The following is a 20,012-nucleotide window of genomic DNA, read 5'->3' on the forward strand; positions in this document are numbered from 1 at the left end:
TGTTCTTCATGGGCCCTAACACCACCTTCTTCTTAATCTCAAATTGTCCTCTCCAACCCTTTGTGACTTCATGTTCAGGACATCCCATGAATGAATTTTTAAAAAGCCATTTGCTGATTCAGCAGGAAAACTGGTAAAACAGATATTGATTTTCCATGCAATTTCCAATGATCGCACTCAGCCCTGTGAGCAAAAATGAAATCTGATGCAGTCAGCTGCACAATGTAGCACATTATATAGTATTTATTCAATATTTCATTCAGTAAATTGATTGCTTCATTTTAATAAAACTTTAAATTATTGGTCACAAATGTAATACAGTAAATGATCGAAGTCCTTCAGCGGTGGCTGTTGATTCGTTCAGCCATTCCTTCCTCACTTGTTCGGCACTTCAGTCCATGCATTAAGACTTTGATGGGTCAATATTAATATCTTTGGTGCCTGTGCCAATCCTGCCACTATTACCCTTTCCAATGTAGTCTCTGCAGCTGTAAAACTCTATTTGAATCCATGGAGCTCAGTGTCTGAATTAGGGGCATACCATTTTGCCATGGCGATATGTACTTGTAAAGTAGGAACTCATTCACTTGAAGACAGGCTTGCACATATAGTGCCTTTCATGGTGCCAGGATGGCACAGGCAACAAAGTACTCATTGAAAGTATCGTTTCAATGTTATAATCTAACCAAAGGTTTGCATGCTGCTACCTCCCACAAACAGCAATGAGATAATGACCAGAATCTGATTTAGGGATGTTGCTGTGAGATAAATACTTACCATGACACCAGGGAACAATTCTTCATAAATTAATGCCTTTGGCTCTTTCACTAATACACCGGTACAGCAGAGGCATCCTGTACTCGGAATGATGCTGCAGTGTCGGCTGAAATATTGTGCAAGGGTTCACAGCAAGACTTTGCAAGATGCAAGAGTTCAACCAACTGTCCCAAGAATAGATAAGAGAGAAGTGCAACAAGAAAGCAAGCTTTGAAGACCAATCTACAGGCAAAGGCAGGTTTCCAGAAATCCAGGAGTTCGATTTTGAGGAGCTATTACAAACCACACTTATTTTTGATGCAATACAAAATAATATGATTGTAGTTTTTAGAACTTGAAATGATTTGATCAAACACACTTGACAAGGAATCATAATTTAAAAATCAGAAGTAGGATATTTAGGATGGCATTCCCTTCTACAAAAATGCAGTTAATTGCTCAATTAATTAATAAAAAATCATATTTTGGCTAGCTGAGAAAACTATGGGGAATAAAAACCAAAGAGATGGACGGAGTTGCAGGACTGCAAAATTATATTGAATGCTGGAAGGAGGTGCAGAGAGTGAGGAACATATTTGTTTCTATTTAATCAACTCTACACGAGAAGAACCGGGCCTCTGCACCACATCCTGAGCAAATGAACCACTGGATCGAAGTTTATTAACGTAGCTGGTGATGCACATGCGTGCGAGGTGAAGGCAGCGAGGGTGTACGCAGGAGGCAGGCAGTTGCAGTGGCAATGACGCATCAATGGGCAATATTGGCAAAAGCTCGGAGTCATCAGTAAACACAAACAGCAACAATCTCAGGTCCTGGTCACTGAGCGAGAGGTTCTGGGGTTGATCTCTGCCCGTGGTTTCACTGGAGTTCAGCTAGGTCAAAGATGAGTCTCCAGTGGCACCACGCTCGGACTCGGCACTGTAAAGTATATACAAGCAATGATGTAGAATCCAGTTCGATCATTGTTCTTCTATTGGCCAATATTCCCATTAGCAATGTCCAATTGCATCCCAAAAAAATATGAATTTCAGAGGAATTATGTCCCAGTCGAGAAAGACACCTTGAGTAGACGAGGAATTGGGGAAGAGCACTGCAAGGAACAAGTACAGGGGCAAGCTACAAGGAGCAGATGTCACAGCATGAGGTAGTGATTCATCGCCATTTAAGTTTTGTTCACAAATCCCAATAATTTTACCTTCGATCCACCTACCGGTTCAGTGACACAACAAGGCAGGGCTTAAGTAACGCCTGACCAGAGAGCCACCTAGCATGCTCAACATCTCCCACAGCAGTGCTCTGTAGGCTGGGAATAAATGCAGTGTAAAGTAGGGACTGTGGTGGAGAAGCAGCAAGAGTCCCCCAGCACAGCCAGAGCTCTTAACAAGAGGTGGTGGCTGGGAACCTTGGCGATGGGAGGAAGGGTAGGAGGTGACTAGCTTCCGGTAAGCGATCTGTAAACAAGGGCCTGGGAACGGCCCAGTCTCCTACTGCATCTTCCTGATCTGTCGTCGCTCCTGCCTCCTCTGTTTCTTTTCCGATATGTCTGGGTTCGTGGGAGGTTCTGCAGTAAACCATGGTCCAAGGAAGTTCACCCACAATAGGTACATAGCTCTCCCTGGTGCCTGAAATTTAAAACAGTAAGAATCAATCTGGGAATACAGGTTCAATAGGAGTGCCGTACTGAGAGCAAGTTCTTTCAAGTCACAAGTTTAGTTTAGTTTAGAGACAGGCCCTTCGGCCACCATGTCCGTGCCGACCAGCGATCCCCGCGCATTAACACTATCATACACCCACAAGGGACAATTTTTTTTACATTTACCAAGCCAATTAACCAACAAACCTGTACATCTTTGGAGTGTGGGAGGAAACCGAAGATCTCGGAGAAAACCCACACAGGTCATAGGGAGAATGTATAAACTCCGTACAGACAGCACCCGTAGTCGGGATCGAACCCCGGTCTCCGGCGCTGCATTCGCTGTAAGACAGCAACTCTACTGCTGCGCCACCGTGACCATAACACAAAGGGTTATAAATGTGCAATAATCTTTTTCGGGTGTATGTGGGAAAAGGAAAAGGAAAAAAAGAAACAGGCCATTTGATCCATCAAGTCCACGTCAACCATCGATCACACACACACGTTCTATGTCCTACATAGTAGAGGTAATTTACAGAAGCCAATTAACCTACATACATGCACGTCTTAGTTATACAGGAGGAAAGTGGAGCACCCAGAGAAAAAACACACATTCACAAGGAGAACATATAAATTCAGCAGACAGTACCCATAGTCAGGATTGAACCCAGGTTTCTGGCGCTGTGAGGCAGCAGCTCTACCACTGCAACAATATGCTGCCTATTACTGGGCTAACTACACAACTACCGCTGTGTAGTTATTAATGAGGAGTCTTATTACACTGCTGAGGAACTGCTCAGGGTGGGGGAAAAGCATGTCAGAGTCCTGTAACCCTTATAGGCCCTTCAGCTCACCACATACATGACCATCATAGACCTGTCCATTATGTTCCATGGTCTAACCGATTCGGGTGCCTGTCCAGATACTGCTTAAATGTTGCGAAAGCACTTAATAATAATAATAATAATAATAATACATTGTACTTATGGGCGCCTTTCAAGGACTCTCAAGGACACCTTACAAAATTTAGTAAGCAGATTACAAAACATGTAAGCGGAATGAAACAAAACAAAAAAAATATAACAACAAAAAATAAAAAGTAAGGACATCAACAATACCCAATTCAGAGAGAGAGCAGCGGCAGCTAATCACGCCAGCGTTCACTCTCCCTTCCGGCAGCCATCTTGGAAACGGAACAATCAAAACACATTTTAACATTGAACATCCACCATAATGACTCCTACACACTCCTCACAGTGGTGGAAGGCAAAATAAAGTTCAAGTCCTTCCCCTAGCTCTTCCTCGGTCGTGGGCCTCGAGCCCCCGTTGACGGGACGATCTTAACTCCCGTAGCCGGCGTTCAGGCCCTCCGCGTCGAGGCGCTCCACTCCCGCATCGGGGGGGATGTCAGCTCCCCCGCGCCGGGCGATCGTATCTCACGTCGGGGCTGGTCGAGCCCTCCGCGGCGTTGGAGCACCCGACTCGGCCTCACCCGAGACTGCGAGCCCTTGATGTTAAAGTCTGCGGTGGTCACGGTGGGAGCGATCCCAGGCAAGCGACCCGCTCCGATGTTAAATCCGCGCCCTGGGTTGGGGCTCACGACAGTCCGAGGAGGCTTCCAGCTCCAGCGATTGTAGGCCGCAGCACCCGGAGAATGTGATCCGAAAATTGATCACATCTTCGGGAAGGTAAGAACATCTTGCCTCCACTGTCCATCCGCTGAGGCACAGCATTTCAGATTCCACTGGGTAAAAACACTCTTACCAAGATCCTCTATAATCCTCTTAATCCCTATCCTAAATCTATTCCCTCTGATTTAGATACTTATGCCATAGTCAAAAGTTCTTGTTGTTTACCTTATTTCCCACCTACCCCTCTTATAATTGTGTATATCTCTATTGGGTTCTACCCCCCCCCGCAGTCTCCCCTGCTCCATGGAAAAACCCAGCCTCTATGCAGCAAACACTTCACCTGGACCCACCCTTCATCTGGACCCTCTCTTGTACCACGTATAGTGCAGCAACCAGTACGCCACGCAGTATTCCAGCCGCAGCCTAGTCAATGTTTTATAATGTTGTACCATAACCCTGTTCTTGTATTCGACACTCCAGCTAACTGAAACAAATATCCAATATACTCGCTCACCACCTTATTTAAATGTACTGCCATCTCCAGGGATACTTGGACTTGTTCACCAAGATTTCCCTGTTGCTGAATACAGTAAACCCTTGTTTTAACAGGCCCCTTGAAATGGATTTTGGTTATATGCTCCAACTGGTGAAAAAGGGCTCGCAGGTGCAGACTAGCGGATCGACGCCTAGTTTTAAGGTGAAAGGACACAGTGCTGGAGTAATTCAGCAGTCTGACAAAGGGTCCCGACATCACCTATTCATGTTCTCCAGCCATGCTGCCAGACCCACTGAGTTAAGCCAGCACTTTGTGCCTTTTTAAGTATTAACCATCATCTGCAGTTCTTTGTTTCAACTACATACAATGATAATGCCGTACTTGGTTATAACAAACAATCGGCAATAAGGAACACCATTCCCCCTCCTATGGTCCATTATAGCAAGGGTTTACTGTACTTACCATTCATTGTGTATGTCCTACACCAGACAGTTGTTTGGCCACAAATGCAGCTCAGCCTATATAGTGTGCAGGCATTACCATTAAACAAAAAATGCCTCACGAGCCACTAGGGCTGGATAAAGATCCTTTCATCACCTACTGCATACTACTTTATGCCCCTAACCTTTGTTCCTTCTCTAAATGCACTCCATCACCATTCAAAATATCCCCTTAAAATTGCCAAAATGGTGCAGATACAATTAGAACTTACTAGTAGCCATAGATACCAGATGTACATGGATAAACAGCTGAGGACTTGTAGAATGGCAGTAAGTAGAATGACATCCTTTAAATGCCTGCAAGGGAAAGAATGCGTGGTTAGCCCCAATCACACCGACCTCTACAGAACCTTACAGCCCAACTAATTTCAGTTACAGAAACAATAATTTAGACACACACGCTCTTTGTCCCTCAAGACTGCTGCATTAATGAGGTTGTGACTAATCTGTCACCCAACTCCAGAGCTTTGCTTTATCACTTAAAAGCTTTGGTTATTAAACTCAACTCTTTAAATTAACAACTGGCCCAGCTGTGCTCTGCATTTTCCAACCTTCAGTGTGCAGAATAAGTCACTTGAATTAAGTTAAGACAGGAGCATCACATTTACTGTCTGAATTAAGAGATGAGTAGAGAAAAGTTCACAAAGTTCTCTCTTTCGTGCTCCTCTCTGACTCAGAATTAATGGTCTGAAAGGGCATCAAATTCCATTGAAATCCTGTTGAAGAGCCAAGCTTTAACAGTTAGCATGTGTTCCATCGAACTATCCAAATCAAATGGAAATTGTTTCCCTCCTACTCAAGTCATATGTCTTTAGATCGTGGAAATCAGATCACCCAAATTCCAGTGAATGCAATGATGCCATTTAAATTAAAGAATTCTGGTGGTACTTCAGTAAATCTACAAGGGAGAAAGCCTACAAATTCTTCCTAACATTTGGTGCCCAGCATTACTCTCATTATTCCAGGTTTTGTTTCAGGCGTTGGTGCAGCGGTGACAGAATTTCAACACCCTTGTACTCCAATGCTGTGGACATAAACCAGCAGGAACAGATATTCCCGTTAGTTCTGAAGGTAAGCCATACTTCTGCTGGGGATCTGTTGTAAGTGATGCCATTTTGCCTCAAATTATGAACCACCACAAAAAGCTGCATTCACCAAAGGAGGCAGTAAATGTATTGAGAGAAACAGTTAGCAGGTCTGGTCGATGACTGATTTTCAGGATCAGATCTCAGAGAAACAAGTTAAATAAATACAGAGCCAGAGAAAGATCCAAGGGAACAATCAATGGATCACGGGTGGGTCAGCAAAAGGAGAGATAACAGAGCAAGTCGGAAGAGGGTGACAACAAGATAATGAAAGTCACAGTACAGAAAAGAATGAAAGCAAGATGTTCTGATAACACAAATCAAAGTTAATTGCACAGGTTCCCCTTTACCTAAATTACCAACATCTAACACTCAAATAATTGAACAATGAACAGTTTACTGCAACCAATCTGTGCTGCACTGTGGACACTCACTCTGCCATACCCTGCTCCATGTTCAGGTCAATGCCGCCATCGAGGAGGGCGTTGTCCGGGGAGAACACGGGATGGGCCATTCCTTGCATCCAACGATAGCTGAAGCTGTAGACAACCAGGGCAAAGGCCAGCAATCCCTGCCACAGAAAGAGAGAGCTTTACTGAAGGGAGACAGAGATACAAAACTAAACTTTTAGAGTCAGATACCTCGTGTAACTGTGTCCTTGACCTCAGCGGCCAAGGTTCAGAGAGCAATGACACGTGTGATTCACGCTCCCATCATTCGCCCCATCCGCCTAATCCAAAAACTGGACAAAATACAGGGACCATGCCCAGAATCCCATGTGGACCATGGGACACTCAGTCAACCTCCTCAAGCAAGATAAAATCTGTGAAAAAAATAAAACGGTGTCCAACAACTCCTGAGTAGCTGACTCCTTTTTGCTGTGCCCCTCAAGCAGCTGACTCATCTAGATGGTAGGGGGGGGTGCCACATGCAATTTTTCTTGGGTACTAACACACTAAGGGGCCAATTTCCACCTGCAATCTAGTTAGCCAACTACAAACGGGAACAAAGCCATCAGGGTTAAGGCTCACTCTGCTCCCAGGAACAGGGTGGCCTCTACCAAGGGGCTCAGAAGGTGCCAAGAGGAACAGACTCTGGCATATTTTGCTCTGTAGATCAGTTAGATAACACATGTTAACAATTGTCAAGGGCGGCATGGTGGCACAGTGGTAGAGTTGCTGCCTTACAGTGCCACAGATCCAAGCTTGGGTTCGATCCTAACTACTGGTGCTGTCGGTAAGGAGTTTGTACGTCTCCCTGTTATCTGCGTGGGCTGCATGACCTGTTTTCACGCTGTATCTTAAACTACACCAGCTCACAGGAGGACTATCATTTGACCACTAATTTTCCCTCTGATGCATTCTCCCCATAATCTCTTCTGCTCCCCCATATTCTACCACTCACATAGAGGTAATTTCGTGACCCACACGCTTACCATCATGTCCATGGGTGACAAGAAATTGCAGGTGTTGGTTTCCGAACAAAGAAGGATGTGGGAAGAAACCAGAGCACCAAGGGGAATCCTGCAGTGACAGAAACAACATCTAAATTCCACCTAGTCTGTAAGGGTCGGTATTTAACTTGGGTCACTGGAGCTGTAAAGCATCAGTAATCCTACTCTGCCACTGTGCTGCCCACTATCCAGCAATCTTTGTGAGTAGGTACACAGGCATGAATTTAAGTTGGTCCCTCCTGTAATGCTCTGTAGTCAAATTGCCCTCCATTAATTACTTCCATTACCACAAAGAAACACTTAGTTAAACAACAAAAAGCATCTGTATCTATAACACCAGTCTTCAATCTCAGAATCAAGATAATTGAGGGGAAAAAAAAATTAGAGGTCAAGCCTGATGTTTAATATCACAAATAATTGGCCTCCGTACCACGTGGCTACAAATCTGATAAATAAAACTCACTCAAGGCTTTTGTCTGGATGCGTGCTTATGTGAAAAAAAGTGAGTTCACCATCAGGTTCAAACTTGATATAGGGACCACAAGGGAAGACAGAACAGAATTTTGACTCACCCAGGTCCAGAATGTGACCGAACTGTAGAAAAGGAAGAGGTTCACTGCTCCATAAATAGCCTGTAGAAAAGACAATGAGACTGTCAGAAAGAGGAAAATCACTACATCATTGATTTTGTTCTCTGATAAAATAAGTGCATAAGTAGTGGGAAGGAAGCCTACACATCTCACTGGAAAATGAGGGAATAAACTCACACAGAGCACGCCTCATGAGTGCTCTTTATGCTTTCCCTTCCACCTGATTGAAATCAAGCTCTGATAGAAAAATAAAGCAGAATAGAATTGGGAGAGACACGTGTCTAGATATTGTGGCTCTAGTGAAAGTTGAGAGCACAGAGAAGGTTAATATAACATCAAAATACACAGACGGATTAGAGGTGGCACATTGGCAAAGTTGCTGCCTTACAGCGCCAGAGACCCGTGCTAGTGTACGCGGTGATCGCCAGACGGCAAGGACTAGGTGGGCTGAAGGACCTGTTTCCACGCTGTCTCTCTAAAATAAAATCTAATATAGAGATTACCCCAAAGGATCATTGTAGGCATCATTTTCCATAGAGGAGGCATGGAATGTTGTGAATGGCAAGATAAATGAATGGACAAAAAGCCAGAGAAGCAGCAGAATAAAGTGGCACATAGACCAGACTAAATACTAATTCGAAAAGGGAGAGGAATGTGCCAAAAATCAAACCCAGACCAGTCAAATGATTTTGTGGAAAGGTTCACGTCACAGAATTATAGTGTCCATTGGTGCACATGCTTTTGAGGCATGGCAGAAAACCAGGACACGGACATTGGAAGAATGTGAAAATCCCACACAATCAGCCCTGGAAGACAGGACTGAATTGGGGTCTCTGGCAGTGCGAGGCAGTAGCTTTACCAGCTGCACCACTGTGGCACACTACTTCGTTCATAAGAAACCACTGTACAAAAGCATCAACTTACATTAGCTCCCAGAATAATCCTCAAATAGAATTTCAGTGTCTCCTTGTTCTCTTCAAAAATCTGCTTCTTGCCTTTTGTTCCAACCTTGCCAGTTTTCAGCTAAACGACAAGAAATAATTTCATCAGAATCGTTGATGCAGAGAATAACATTATACTTTAAAAAGTATCACCCGACCCACCACTTCAAAATAAACCTTAAGACACAAATAGAAAATTCAAAAACAACTCATCAGCCAACATTAATGAAGTTGGATTTTACATCTGATTGGCTCTCTAATCCACAGAGCCATCATACAGAATCACACAATACCACTTCTCCAACAGCAACCCCACAAACAGTACCAATCTTCCAGATGGAAACCGCTCTGACGACTGACTGATAACATCAGAGCAATCACCCAACCCACAAATCACCTTCACAATACTGGGTGCTCATTCACAGAGAGCGACACTGCGTACCAAGATATTTAGAGCATTGCCAGATTGCTACCTTACAGTGCAGAGGACTCATCACATTGTGCCAGCAGTTTCCAAAGTGTCAGCATGGTTTTGTAAACAGGAGAACTTGCCTGACAATTCTGTTGAAATTCTTTGAGGAAGTAAATAGCAGGATTGGTAAAGAGGAATCAGTGAATGGTGCTTACTTGGATTTTCAGAAGGCCTCTGATAACATTGCTACACATGAGGCTGCTAAATAAGATGAGAGCCCATGTTATTAGAAGGAAGATACTAGCATGCATTTATAAGATTGGCTGAATGGAAAAAGGCACAGTGGGAATAAAGGGTTTTTACTGGTTGGCTGCCGGTGACCAGTGATGTTCTGCAGGGGTCGCTGTTGGGTCCACTACTATTCTCGTTGTATATTAATTATTTAAATCCAAGTTAGCTGATAATATGAAGATAGATGGTGGAGCAGGTAGTGTAGAATTCTGAAATTGGAGGTGCAAAGATACTTGGGAATGCTGGTGCAGAATTCCCAAAAGGTTAATTTGTAGGTTGAATCAGCAGTAAGCAAGGCAATCAGTCGTATTCATTTTGAGAAGACTTGAATATAAAAGTAAGGATGTAATGCTGAGGATTTATAAGGTACTGGTTAGACCGTATTTGAAGTATTGCGAGCAGTTTTAGGCTGAGGAGGAATGATCCGGGGGATGGTTGGGTTAACATATGATGAGCATATGACAGCTCCGAGCCTGTGCTCGCTGCAGTTTAAAAGGGTGAGAGGGAAATCTCATAGAAACTTACCATATAATGAAAGGCTTGGATCGAGTGGATATGGAGAGGATGTTTCCACTAATTGGAGTGTCTAGGACCAGAGGGCAAAGCCTCAGAATAAAAGGACGCACCTTTAAAAAGGATATGAGGAGGAATTTCTTTACCCTGAGGGTGGTGAATCTGTGGAAACCATTGCCAGACATCAGTGGAGGCTAAGTCCTTGGGTTTTTTTAAAGCAAGGATTGACAGGTACTTGATTAATACAGGTGTCAAAGGTTACTGGGAGCAGTCAGGAAATTGGGGTTCAGAGGGAAAGATAGTCCAGCCATTATTGTATGGCAGAGTAGACTCAATGGCCTAATTCTGCTCCTATGATTTATGGACATGAACATTCTAGGGACGAAGGACTATGGGCTCCCTTATGGGGAGGACTAAACTTAAAATGATTTATCCTAATGGTCCAGTTCTGAGGGGATGTGGAAAAACAGCAACCGGGGCACCGCACCTGCCCCAGCTCCCCAAACCATGCTGCCCTGAACCCGGGCCCGCGGTCCCCCCTCCCCCCCCCGGTCCCGGGACCTCGGTCCTCCTCCCCCGAACCCGGGTCCACGGTCTCTCCCCCCTCCTCCTCTACCCTGGTCCCGGGGCCACGAGCCCCCCACACAGCCCTCAGTCTCGGGCCTGGAGCTGGGGAAGTGGCCCCGCTGCCTGCGCTGGCTGGCTGCCCCCTCACCGCCATGGCTCCCGCGGCTCGCTGAGCGATCTCCGCCGAACCAACAGTCAGCGCTCCGCTCCGCTCCACGCCACTTCCGGCGCACAGTGCCGTCGTCGGGGGGAGAGCATTGGTCGGGCGCCCGGATGACGTCAGAGAGCCGAGGCCCCGCCCCCAGACCAGGTGTGCGAGTGCAGTTCACCTGTGCGCCGCGCCTGCGCACAAAGAGCAAAGATCCTATAGGATCTTTGGTAAAGAGCAACATTGATCAGGACAGTGAAACTAGTCAGAGAACTCGGTGGGGGAGGGACGGAGAGAGAGAGAGAGGGGAAACTAAGGGCTACTTTCAGTTAGAGAAATCAATATTTTTTTCCGCTGGGCTGTAAGCTGCCAAAGCGAAGCCCAGGCAATGCCTTTGACATGCATACTACCTAATAATAAAATATATTATAATTATTATTATTACCTCCTGACAGAAGAAGCATCAGTATTGTATTGTATTGTATTCAAATTTATTGTCGTTGTCTCAGTTAGAGACAACGAAATGAATTTCCCTTACAGGCAGTATCATAAAAATAAAGATAAATAAATAATAATAAATAATAAAACATATTAAAAATAAAATAGAATTTAAAAAAAAGCACAAACACTGAAAGTCCATGACACAACATAACACAGTGGCACCAAGGTGAGGAAGGCACCATAGTCCAGCCAGCCTCCCCTCCGTTCTTCCCAGATGTTCACTCGTGGTCGAGGCCTTCCTAGCACCCGCAGTCGCCGCCCCGGGTGGCCCGATGTTCAGGCCCTCACGCCGGGCTGGTGGAACGCCGACGCCGAACCTCGACGGTGAACATCCTCCTCCTCAGCGGCCCGGACCTGGGGTGGGGAACCTGCAGCGGCCTGGACCAGTGCAGGGGTGGGGAACCTGCGGCCTTCTAGGCCATTAAATGCGGCCTTTTGAATGAATCCACATTTTGTAGAACAAATCATTTTATTTTTATTTAAGAAGGAACTGCAGATGCTGGAAAATCGAAGGTAGACAAAAATGCTGGAGAAACTTAGCGGATGAGGCAGCATCTATGGAGCGAAGGAAATTGGCGACATTTTGGGTCAAGACCCTTCTTCAGACCCTTCGCCTGTTTCCTTTGCTCCATTGATGCTGCCTCGCCCGCTGAGTTTCACCAGCATTTTTGTCTACCTTTTATTTTTATTAATATGTTTTTTTTCTCGTCTTTTATTAATTTTATTTTAATCTTAAAATGAACGTATTTAAAATACCAAAGAGTAAAATAAGATTCAATGAAATAATCCTCCCCGACTGACAGGCACAATTAAAACATTAGTAAGTCATGAGGGCTATTTTAACAAAATAATGTACATTTTGAAGTATATCTAATTGAAGTTTCTTGGATGCAGCCTTATTAGATTACAGCTAACTTAATGTGGCATTCCAGCATGAAAAGGTTCCCAACCCCTGCACCAGTGGATCATTCAGCCCTTCCAACCTGCTTTGCATTCAGTAAGATCACGGCTGATCCAACCTTGGCAACAGTTTGAGTTTCAGTGTAGTTTGAGTTTTGTTTACAAGCGAGTTCGGTATTCCGACTGCGCATGTCACTTGCGATAAACATTCTCGGCAGCTGTGCTGCATTTCATCCGTAGTCAGGATCGAACCTGGGTCTCCGGCACTGCAAGCGCTGTTGAATTGTTACTGGACCATCCCCGTCCCCTCCCGAGTGTCCCATCCCAATCTGGGGGCGGCTGGAGATGTCCGGGGTGACCCTGAACTAACGGGACACCGGCCCGTTGCAGTGGCGGCCCAGGCTTACAGCCAGCACAGAGAAGAAGCTTTAACTCCAGCTTCACTCTGCCTGTCCCGCCGGGTTAACCGACAGCACTGGACTGATGGGACACCGGCCCGGAGCAGTGGAGTTAGCGCTTCTTCTCTCTGCTGGCTTGCACGTGGCCTTGTCAGTCGGCATCCCAGCCAGCTGTCCGACCTTCGGACCTTCAATTACCACCGACACAACCACTCCTCCTTCTCATGGCCGATCATCGGTTCATGAGTTGGATGGGGTGCCGGACTTTAAGCGCCATCGAGCGGGCCAAAACTCCTCAGCTGTCCCGCCAGCTGGGCTTTATGTGTAGTCCAGCACCCGGGCCAACTCATCATTCACCCAGCCATGGCTGAGTCGGTCAACGAATTGCCGTCGGGAATTTGTCCCGTATTTTGACCCCTTGTCCGTTATTTGGGAGTGAGAATGTTTGCAACCCTACATTGTACAGTGAACAATTGTGTGCTAACCGGAAAGACAATACATGAGTCTGAAGAAGGGTCTCGACCTGAAACGTCACCCATTCCTTCTCTCCAGAGATGCTGCCTGTCCTGCTGAGTTCATCCAGCATTTTGTGTCTATCATGATTATCAACACCTTCCCTACTCTCTTGTACCCTGACCACCTTTCAGTTCAAATCTGTGTGAATCCCCATCTCCAGAAGTCATGATACTGGATACTGGAGCCATTGGATCGTAGTCATTGAGGCAATCTACCTTGCTTTTCTTTGGTGCCAACAAATTAATATAAAATAAATTCCCAGTTATTCTAGGTAGACCAGACCTTGATAAGTTAAGGCACAATTTGTACTGCAATGTTAGCAGTGGAATCTCACAAGGAATTACAACACAGAATAAAGCTACGATATATTAAATCCCTGACACTCTACACAAGAACAATCCAGCTGGTCACACTCCCGCTACCAAATTCTTTCCTTTCAGATATTTAACCATCCCCCTTCTGAATTCTACAACTGAATCAGTTTCCTTCGTGGACCTAGCAGTGCATTCCACATCCACCCTGTCCCTTCATCGCCACCTCTGTGTGTAAAAAATTGTGCTTCTTGTCACTTCTGGTAACATTTGCTCACCCCCTTCATCTACCAAAAGTATCCCGATGGTTTGTATGGCAATTCCAATGCATGGAATGGAAGAGACTGCAGAGAGCGGAGGACTTAGCCTGGGTCCATCAAGGGTACAGCCCTCCCCACCATATAAAGTATCTACATGAGGTGCTGCTTCAAGAAGAGGGCATCAACCATCAATGATCTCCACCATCTGGGCCATACCCTCTTTTCACTGCTACTGTTGGACAGGAAATACAGAAGTCCAAAGTCCCACACCACCAAATTCAGCAGCAGTTACTTTTATACAAACATCAGGTTCTTGAACTGACCTGCACAACCCTGATCCTACCTCGGCAATGGAACACCATGGGCCACCTCTTGCACTACTTGGGCCTGTGTATGTTTGCACTCTCGTCTTGTTTTTGCAGTCTTTTTCTTTTCAATACCTTGTTAAATTTATGTATAAATTATATTTTTGTGGTGCTGCATGAGTCCATGTTCCTGAGATGCTGCTGCAAGATTTTGTTGTACCTGTACCTCACTGTACTTATGCAAATGACAATAAATTCGACTGGACTTGAATACCATTGAAAGTTATTGCTGAGTGCATGCAAGATAAATTCATCTCCATTATCAACAAAATCAGGTTAAACCATTTCCAGCCTACTTAAATCGCTAGAGTGATTTGGGAAAAGTGTACCTTGACACAATTTCAGTCCCAATCTCTGCAGATTTGAGATCATTGCACAGTGCGGCATGTGTGGGACTATTCTGCCAGTGCCCATTACATGCAGTTCTCTGACAGCACCGATGGCTGGAAACTTGCCATTTGCAAAGAAGGGGCCAAACAGACTCTCAGTGTCCTAGTCCATTGGGCTTTTATTTTTAGACAGGAACAAACAATGCTAGCAAGTAAGCAAAAGTACCTCTGAACCAAAAATATCCATCAGTACCCCCAGGGTAGACAATATTTCCGGGACCCATGGAAAATTCAGTTAACACAGGCAGTTCATGGGCTGCCTCGCTGAATTGCTTCACTCTGACATTGGGACAAATCTTCCAATTGCTCTTTGATTTTGCATTAATTTACATTGAAGTCCAGGACATAGGAAAGGGGAATCTTCCACCAAGTAAAGCTGGTTCCATCTCACTGGCAACAGTCATTTGAATCCAACATGCCTCATGAGGAGCATTGCTCCTGGAGGTTTTGATACAACAGAATGGATATGGTAGAGTGTGCACATTGGGGGATGGAACAGTCCCTTATAACCATATATCCTGTTTTAACCTATGGTTCCATGTGTCACATTCAGGTGGAGGTGCATCTGAAGTTCAGGATTACCTATTATGGAGGTGGCCGATTACGACCCAATCTGGAATACATCTGCTGGGGCTCATTGGTATCCCATGAGTGAGGGGTCCCAGCTTCACGAGTCAAGGCAGCAGAGTGGGTATACAATCAGGCCAACACTCTGGTGGATGAGTGCCTGTCAGATGAGTAACATTCCATCACCAGCATATTGAGGAAGGGCCATGGGTTGTCAATGTCCCTTCCTTAATCAAATCAGTAAATGAATACTCTATATGGCAGGGTGGTGCAGATGATGGAGTTACTGCCTCACAGCTCCAGAGACCCAGGGTTCAATCCTGACCATAGGTGTTGCTCTGTAGAGTTTGCATGTTCTCCCTGTGAGCATGTAGGTTCTCTCCAGTTTCCTCCCACATCCCAAAGACACAGAGGATGGTGATTTAATTGAACCTCGTGTATGGGTGAGAGGGAGAATCTGACAGGAGTTGATTAGAATGTGAAGAGAAAACAATGGGATTAGTGTACATCGGTGGTTGGTGGTTGGCAGGACTTAATGGGCCAAAGAGCCTGTTATAGTGCCATGTGACTCTATTAAAGCATGGCTGTTTGAGGTACCTCACAAATCAGCTGCCGCAACTCCTACATGAATGTGGACCACACCACTGAACTCGCTGTGGAGTCCTTTGGTACATCCTGAAATTATGAAAGGATTATCATAAACGTACGCCTTTCTTTACATTCTGATTGTCATTGATAATGTAAGCTGAATCCAGGTTCTGTTTGTGAATCGTAAGAGTTGGTAATGAAAGTCCAGTGTTCAGGATCCTTACATGAACCGATCAACAGAAGGAGTCACCTACTCAGGTCAGCGTCTTCCTGCTAATTCTCGTCATAGGCACAGAGGAGAGAGCGTTACCTGGGAATGGCGGCTGCTGACTGCGGCAGTGCCTGTATGCCAATAGCGTTTGTACAGGAGAGACTAACAAAATGCTGGAGTAACTCAGCGAGACAGGCAGCATCTCTGGAGAGAAGTAACGGGGGACGTTTCAGGTCGCGACCCTTCTTCAGTCTAAAGAAGGGTCTCAACCTGAAACGTCACCCATTCCTTCTCTCTAGAGATGCTGCCTCACCCGCTGAGTTGCTCCAGCATTTTGTGTCTGCAGTTCCTTCCTACACGGATTTGTAACAGAGCCTCACAGATCCTCCTGCAGGACTGCTCATGCCCCAGGCCCTCAGAAACCGTGCAGTTACAGACCCAAGCAGAGAGCCCCAGTCTTGGGTCTGAGTCCCGGTCACGGTTGTAGGGGTGGACCTGATGGTATGGTCAGGATATCAAGGCCTGGTGTTGACTACGGTGTAATAATTGGGCAGCAGGGTGGAGGAAACAGGGCAGCAGACTCATAAAGGAGTGGGCAGGTGAGGGAGCGGTGGGGGGAGGGGGGTGAAGGATAGTCAGATGATACATTTTCATTTATTAATTTTGCTGGTCTGGGCAAAGCTAGTAGCCAGCCTTTATTTCCCACCTACAATCACCCTTGAGAAGGTGGGTGTGAGCCACCACCTTGAACTGCTGCTGCTTTACTGGTTCGAATAATCCCACAGCGAATGACCTCCAGAATTTAGCCCCAGTGACGATGAAGGAGCGGCAACATAGTTCCAAGTCAAGATGATGTGTGAGTCAAAGTGGAACCTGCAGGTGGCGGTGTTCCCTTGCACCTGCTGACATTGGTCTATCAAACAGTGCAGGCTGTGGGTTTGGGAGGTGCTGTCGGAGCAGACTTGACTGGTAACTGCAGCAAATGTTGTTGATGGCGCAGTCACTATGCTTCAGAGATGGAGAGAGTGAATGTTTAGGGTAGTGGATGGGGTACCAATCAGTCGGCTCATTGGTCCTGGCTAATGATGAGGTTTTCAAGAGTTGTGTGAGCTGTACACATCCAGTCTCCAAAGTGGATTCATTAAGGGGTATTTAGCTAATTTGGATTTGTGCTGCAATATGCGAACAGGACTTGTTCCACTTTGCTGGGGAGACACTGTGTTGCAACCGTATTGGAACAGCTTGGCTGGGAGCTCAACGGCTTCTGGATTACAGGTCTTTAGTCCTACAACTGGCTGTTAGCAGGGGGCCCTGAGGCCTTTGTTGTTGTACTTACGGTAATTTCTTGACATTGCATGGAATGAATTGATTTGGCTAAAGACCAGTTCTGTGATGGAGGGGACCTGAAGAGGAAGCTGTGATGGATCATCCACTCTGCACTTCTGGATGAAGTAGGGGTGGCTGCTGAGAAGGGCGGCAGGAGGCCAAGTGAGAGCCACTGCACAAGTAAATATTTGACTAGAAACAAGATTACCCGAGGTGGGGTTCACCGCTGGGGATCAAGTACGACAAGGGAGGGGGGCAAGGGGCGGGGGAACTTGCTTCACGAGTGACTGGGTGGGGAAGGGTTGGCCTTCAGGCTTCAGGACAAGGATGAAGAGGGCCGACATCTTGAAGTTCCTCCAATCAGAACAGAAAGCTGATGCGCTATTAAATAAACTGCAGCAATCACAGAGGATGCTACAGGAAGTGGACTTCACAGGGGTTGAGATGCTTAAGCAGTGAATTCTCAGAGGGTAAGGAACAGATTACAGCAGATGTACTATTAATAAGGTTTGCTGTGAGAATCACGCAGTGGTTTTCAGTGAGAGGGAAGGGGACAATCCTCCAATCCAAGGACTCTTTGCTCGAGCCTCTCCAATAACTGTGAGAGGACAAAGTTGAACCAGGCAGAAATTAATGAGGAAGCTGTACAGTGCTCAAAGAGTTTCATCCCACTCACACTCTGGCAGGTTCTGGGTTTGACCTGATGGTCATTTGGTTTTGCTATAGGAACTTTGGTGCAAAGAAATCCAGGTCACCACAGTCCAAGTTGTGTAAGCACGACCTAGCGATGTCCCAACTCAAGTGGTTACTGCCCGCAGTTGGCCAATGAGTACCTGAGAGGGAGATCTCGGTCCCTTCTCCCTGCAACTTATCAGATGGGATCGGACTGTGTCAGTTTCACAATGTCTTCAAGAGGTCAAACTGCCCAGCGGTCTCATCACTTCCTGTTTAGTACGGGTGTCAGGGGTTATGGGGAGAAGGCAGGAGAATGGGGTTAGGAGGGAGACATAGATTAGACGTGATGGGCCGAATGGCCTAAATCTGCTCATATCACCTATGAACCTATGAACTATCAATCAAAGATAAATCCACAAGAAATGTATTGTGATGTTAAAAGCAGCGTTCATAGTGATGGATCCCTTTCTGCAGTGACATTTATTTTAGATATCTTCTACCACAGACTCCACCGTCCATGTCAGTGAGCTGACATTGTGCCTTGTGATGCAACTGATGACTCCTCCAGAAATTTACAGCCCTATTCTTTTATTTATCAATGGGATCACGGTTAACCGTGGCACTTTATTCAGGGACTGGTTGATCTGTCAGATCAAATGCACTGGGAGGATGGGGGAGGGGGCACCAACCAGTGGGGCATGCATGGAGGCAGGAGGCGGAGATGGGTGTGAAATGTTGGCGGACATGGTGCAGGTAAGCCGTGGGTAATTTGGATGGTTGGGGGAAATCAAGGCAAAGCTGGCAACACTTCCCTTCCACTCCTCTCCATCTTGCCAACCCCATACCCAATCTCCACCCAGTTCCATGAGAATTCAACCCAACCTAATGTCCCAGTGGATTTAATGGCCACCCTAACCCATGCACTAATGCTGACATTCCCATGACTACCCGTGAGACAGTGCCTTTGAGCATGCCCTTATTTCCGAGCCTCCGCATGTCTTTGGGAGTGAAACTCCTTCCACAGAGAGCATTCCTGGAGGCTCACTCCCAAAGACACACGGAGGCCTGGAAATAAGGGCATGCTTGGGTTTGTGGGCAGGTGGCAGAGTAGTTGGCAGGGATGTTGCCAAGCTACCCTTTGCCCAGCAGACATATGTGTCATGCCGTTTGGTGTCATGGCGCATGGCAGCACAGGAACAGGTCTTCGGCCCACTGTTCCCATGCCGACTATCATACCGATACAAACTAATCCCATTTGTCTTGCTCCATCCAACACCAGCCTCCTCGGGGGTGCCTTGTCCAGGAATGTAGGTGGGTTATTCAGCCGAGGAAGGCTTCAAAGCCCATCTTAATCCAGTGTTTGCATACAGACTCCACTGGAATGCGATGATGGATGATCCACCAGGAACCACAGCTGTGAGGGACACACGACCATTGGCTTTAGCGCCGAGCCAAGGAGAGAGGTCATTCCAGCAAATTCTGGCATGCTTTGTAAGTAGGCGAGACTTGTAGGTGCTGCGGAGATCTGATGCGCTGCAACACAGCTTCATGCTAGTGGTTGCCTGTCCAACCTGGTCCCCCGTCCCACCAGGGCTCCGCGTCTACTGTATGCTCCGGCTGTATGATGGAGCAAGACCTCGGCTGGCACTGCCACCTCAGCCGCCAACGCCTGCCAATTCTCCGGCCCGCCGGTCGAGGACGTCACTTCCAAGGACAGATTTAACGGCCGGCCGCCTAGCTGCACTTGACGGTGTGGAGGCAGAAGGGGAGGACGGGAGCTGGCACCAGGATATCGGAGAAGATGGGCTGGTAGTCTTCAGGAGGCATCTGACTGCTCTGCTCCAGCATCTCCAACACAGTGCCACGGACCTCCTTGGACACGTCCCCCCTGATGTCCAACAGCACTGAAACATGCTCGTCACTAGGGAAGAGAATGGTGAAACCTTTCAATCATTAAGGAAGGAGACT

The 20,012-nt window shown here is 46.4% G+C and overlaps 2 protein-coding genes across 6 annotated transcripts in view; both read right to left on the bottom strand.

Moving 5' to 3' along the window:
- Nucleotides 1-218: 218 nt before the first annotated feature.
- Nucleotides 219-11,156, bottom strand: tmem208 (transmembrane protein 208). 4 transcript variants are annotated; one of them, XM_033036045.1, is made up of 8 exons: nt 11,033-11,117; nt 10,938-10,985; nt 10,829-10,862; nt 9,090-9,188; nt 8,148-8,207; nt 6,557-6,693; nt 5,250-5,334; nt 219-2,399 (listed from the first exon to the last, which is right to left on the bottom strand). In XM_033036045.1, the coding sequence occupies exons 1-8, from the start codon at nt 11,041-11,043 to the stop codon at nt 2,262-2,264; spliced, it is 612 nt and encodes a 203-aa protein (XP_032891936.1). In that variant the 5' UTR covers nt 11,044-11,117; the 3' UTR covers nt 219-2,261. The 4 variants fall into 4 exon arrangements, with proteins under 4 accessions (XP_032891936.1, XP_032891938.1, XP_032891937.1 ...); XM_033036047.1 differs by lacking the exons at nt 10,829-10,862; nt 10,938-10,985 and having other exon boundaries at nt 11,038-11,156; XM_033036046.1 differs by lacking the exons at nt 10,829-10,862; nt 10,938-10,985; nt 11,033-11,117 and adding an exon at nt 10,469-10,811.
- Nucleotides 11,157-16,352: 5,196 nt separating this feature from the next.
- exoc3l1 (exocyst complex component 3 like 1) overlaps nt 16,353-20,012 on the bottom strand; it is a 51,101-nt gene continuing 47,441 nt past the window's right edge. For both annotated transcript variants that reach the window (XM_033036051.1, XM_033036049.1), the window contains exon 13: nt 16,353-19,965. In XM_033036051.1, coding sequence (XP_032891942.1) covers nt 19,779-19,965 — 187 coding nt within the window. In that variant the 3' untranslated portion in view covers nt 16,353-19,778. The remainder of the gene's footprint in view (nt 19,966-20,012) is intronic.

This window comes from Amblyraja radiata, chromosome 17, assembly GCF_010909765.2.
Source record: "Amblyraja radiata isolate CabotCenter1 chromosome 17, sAmbRad1.1.pri, whole genome shotgun sequence".
Taxonomy (NCBI): Eukaryota; Metazoa; Chordata; class Chondrichthyes; order Rajiformes; family Rajidae; genus Amblyraja; species Amblyraja radiata.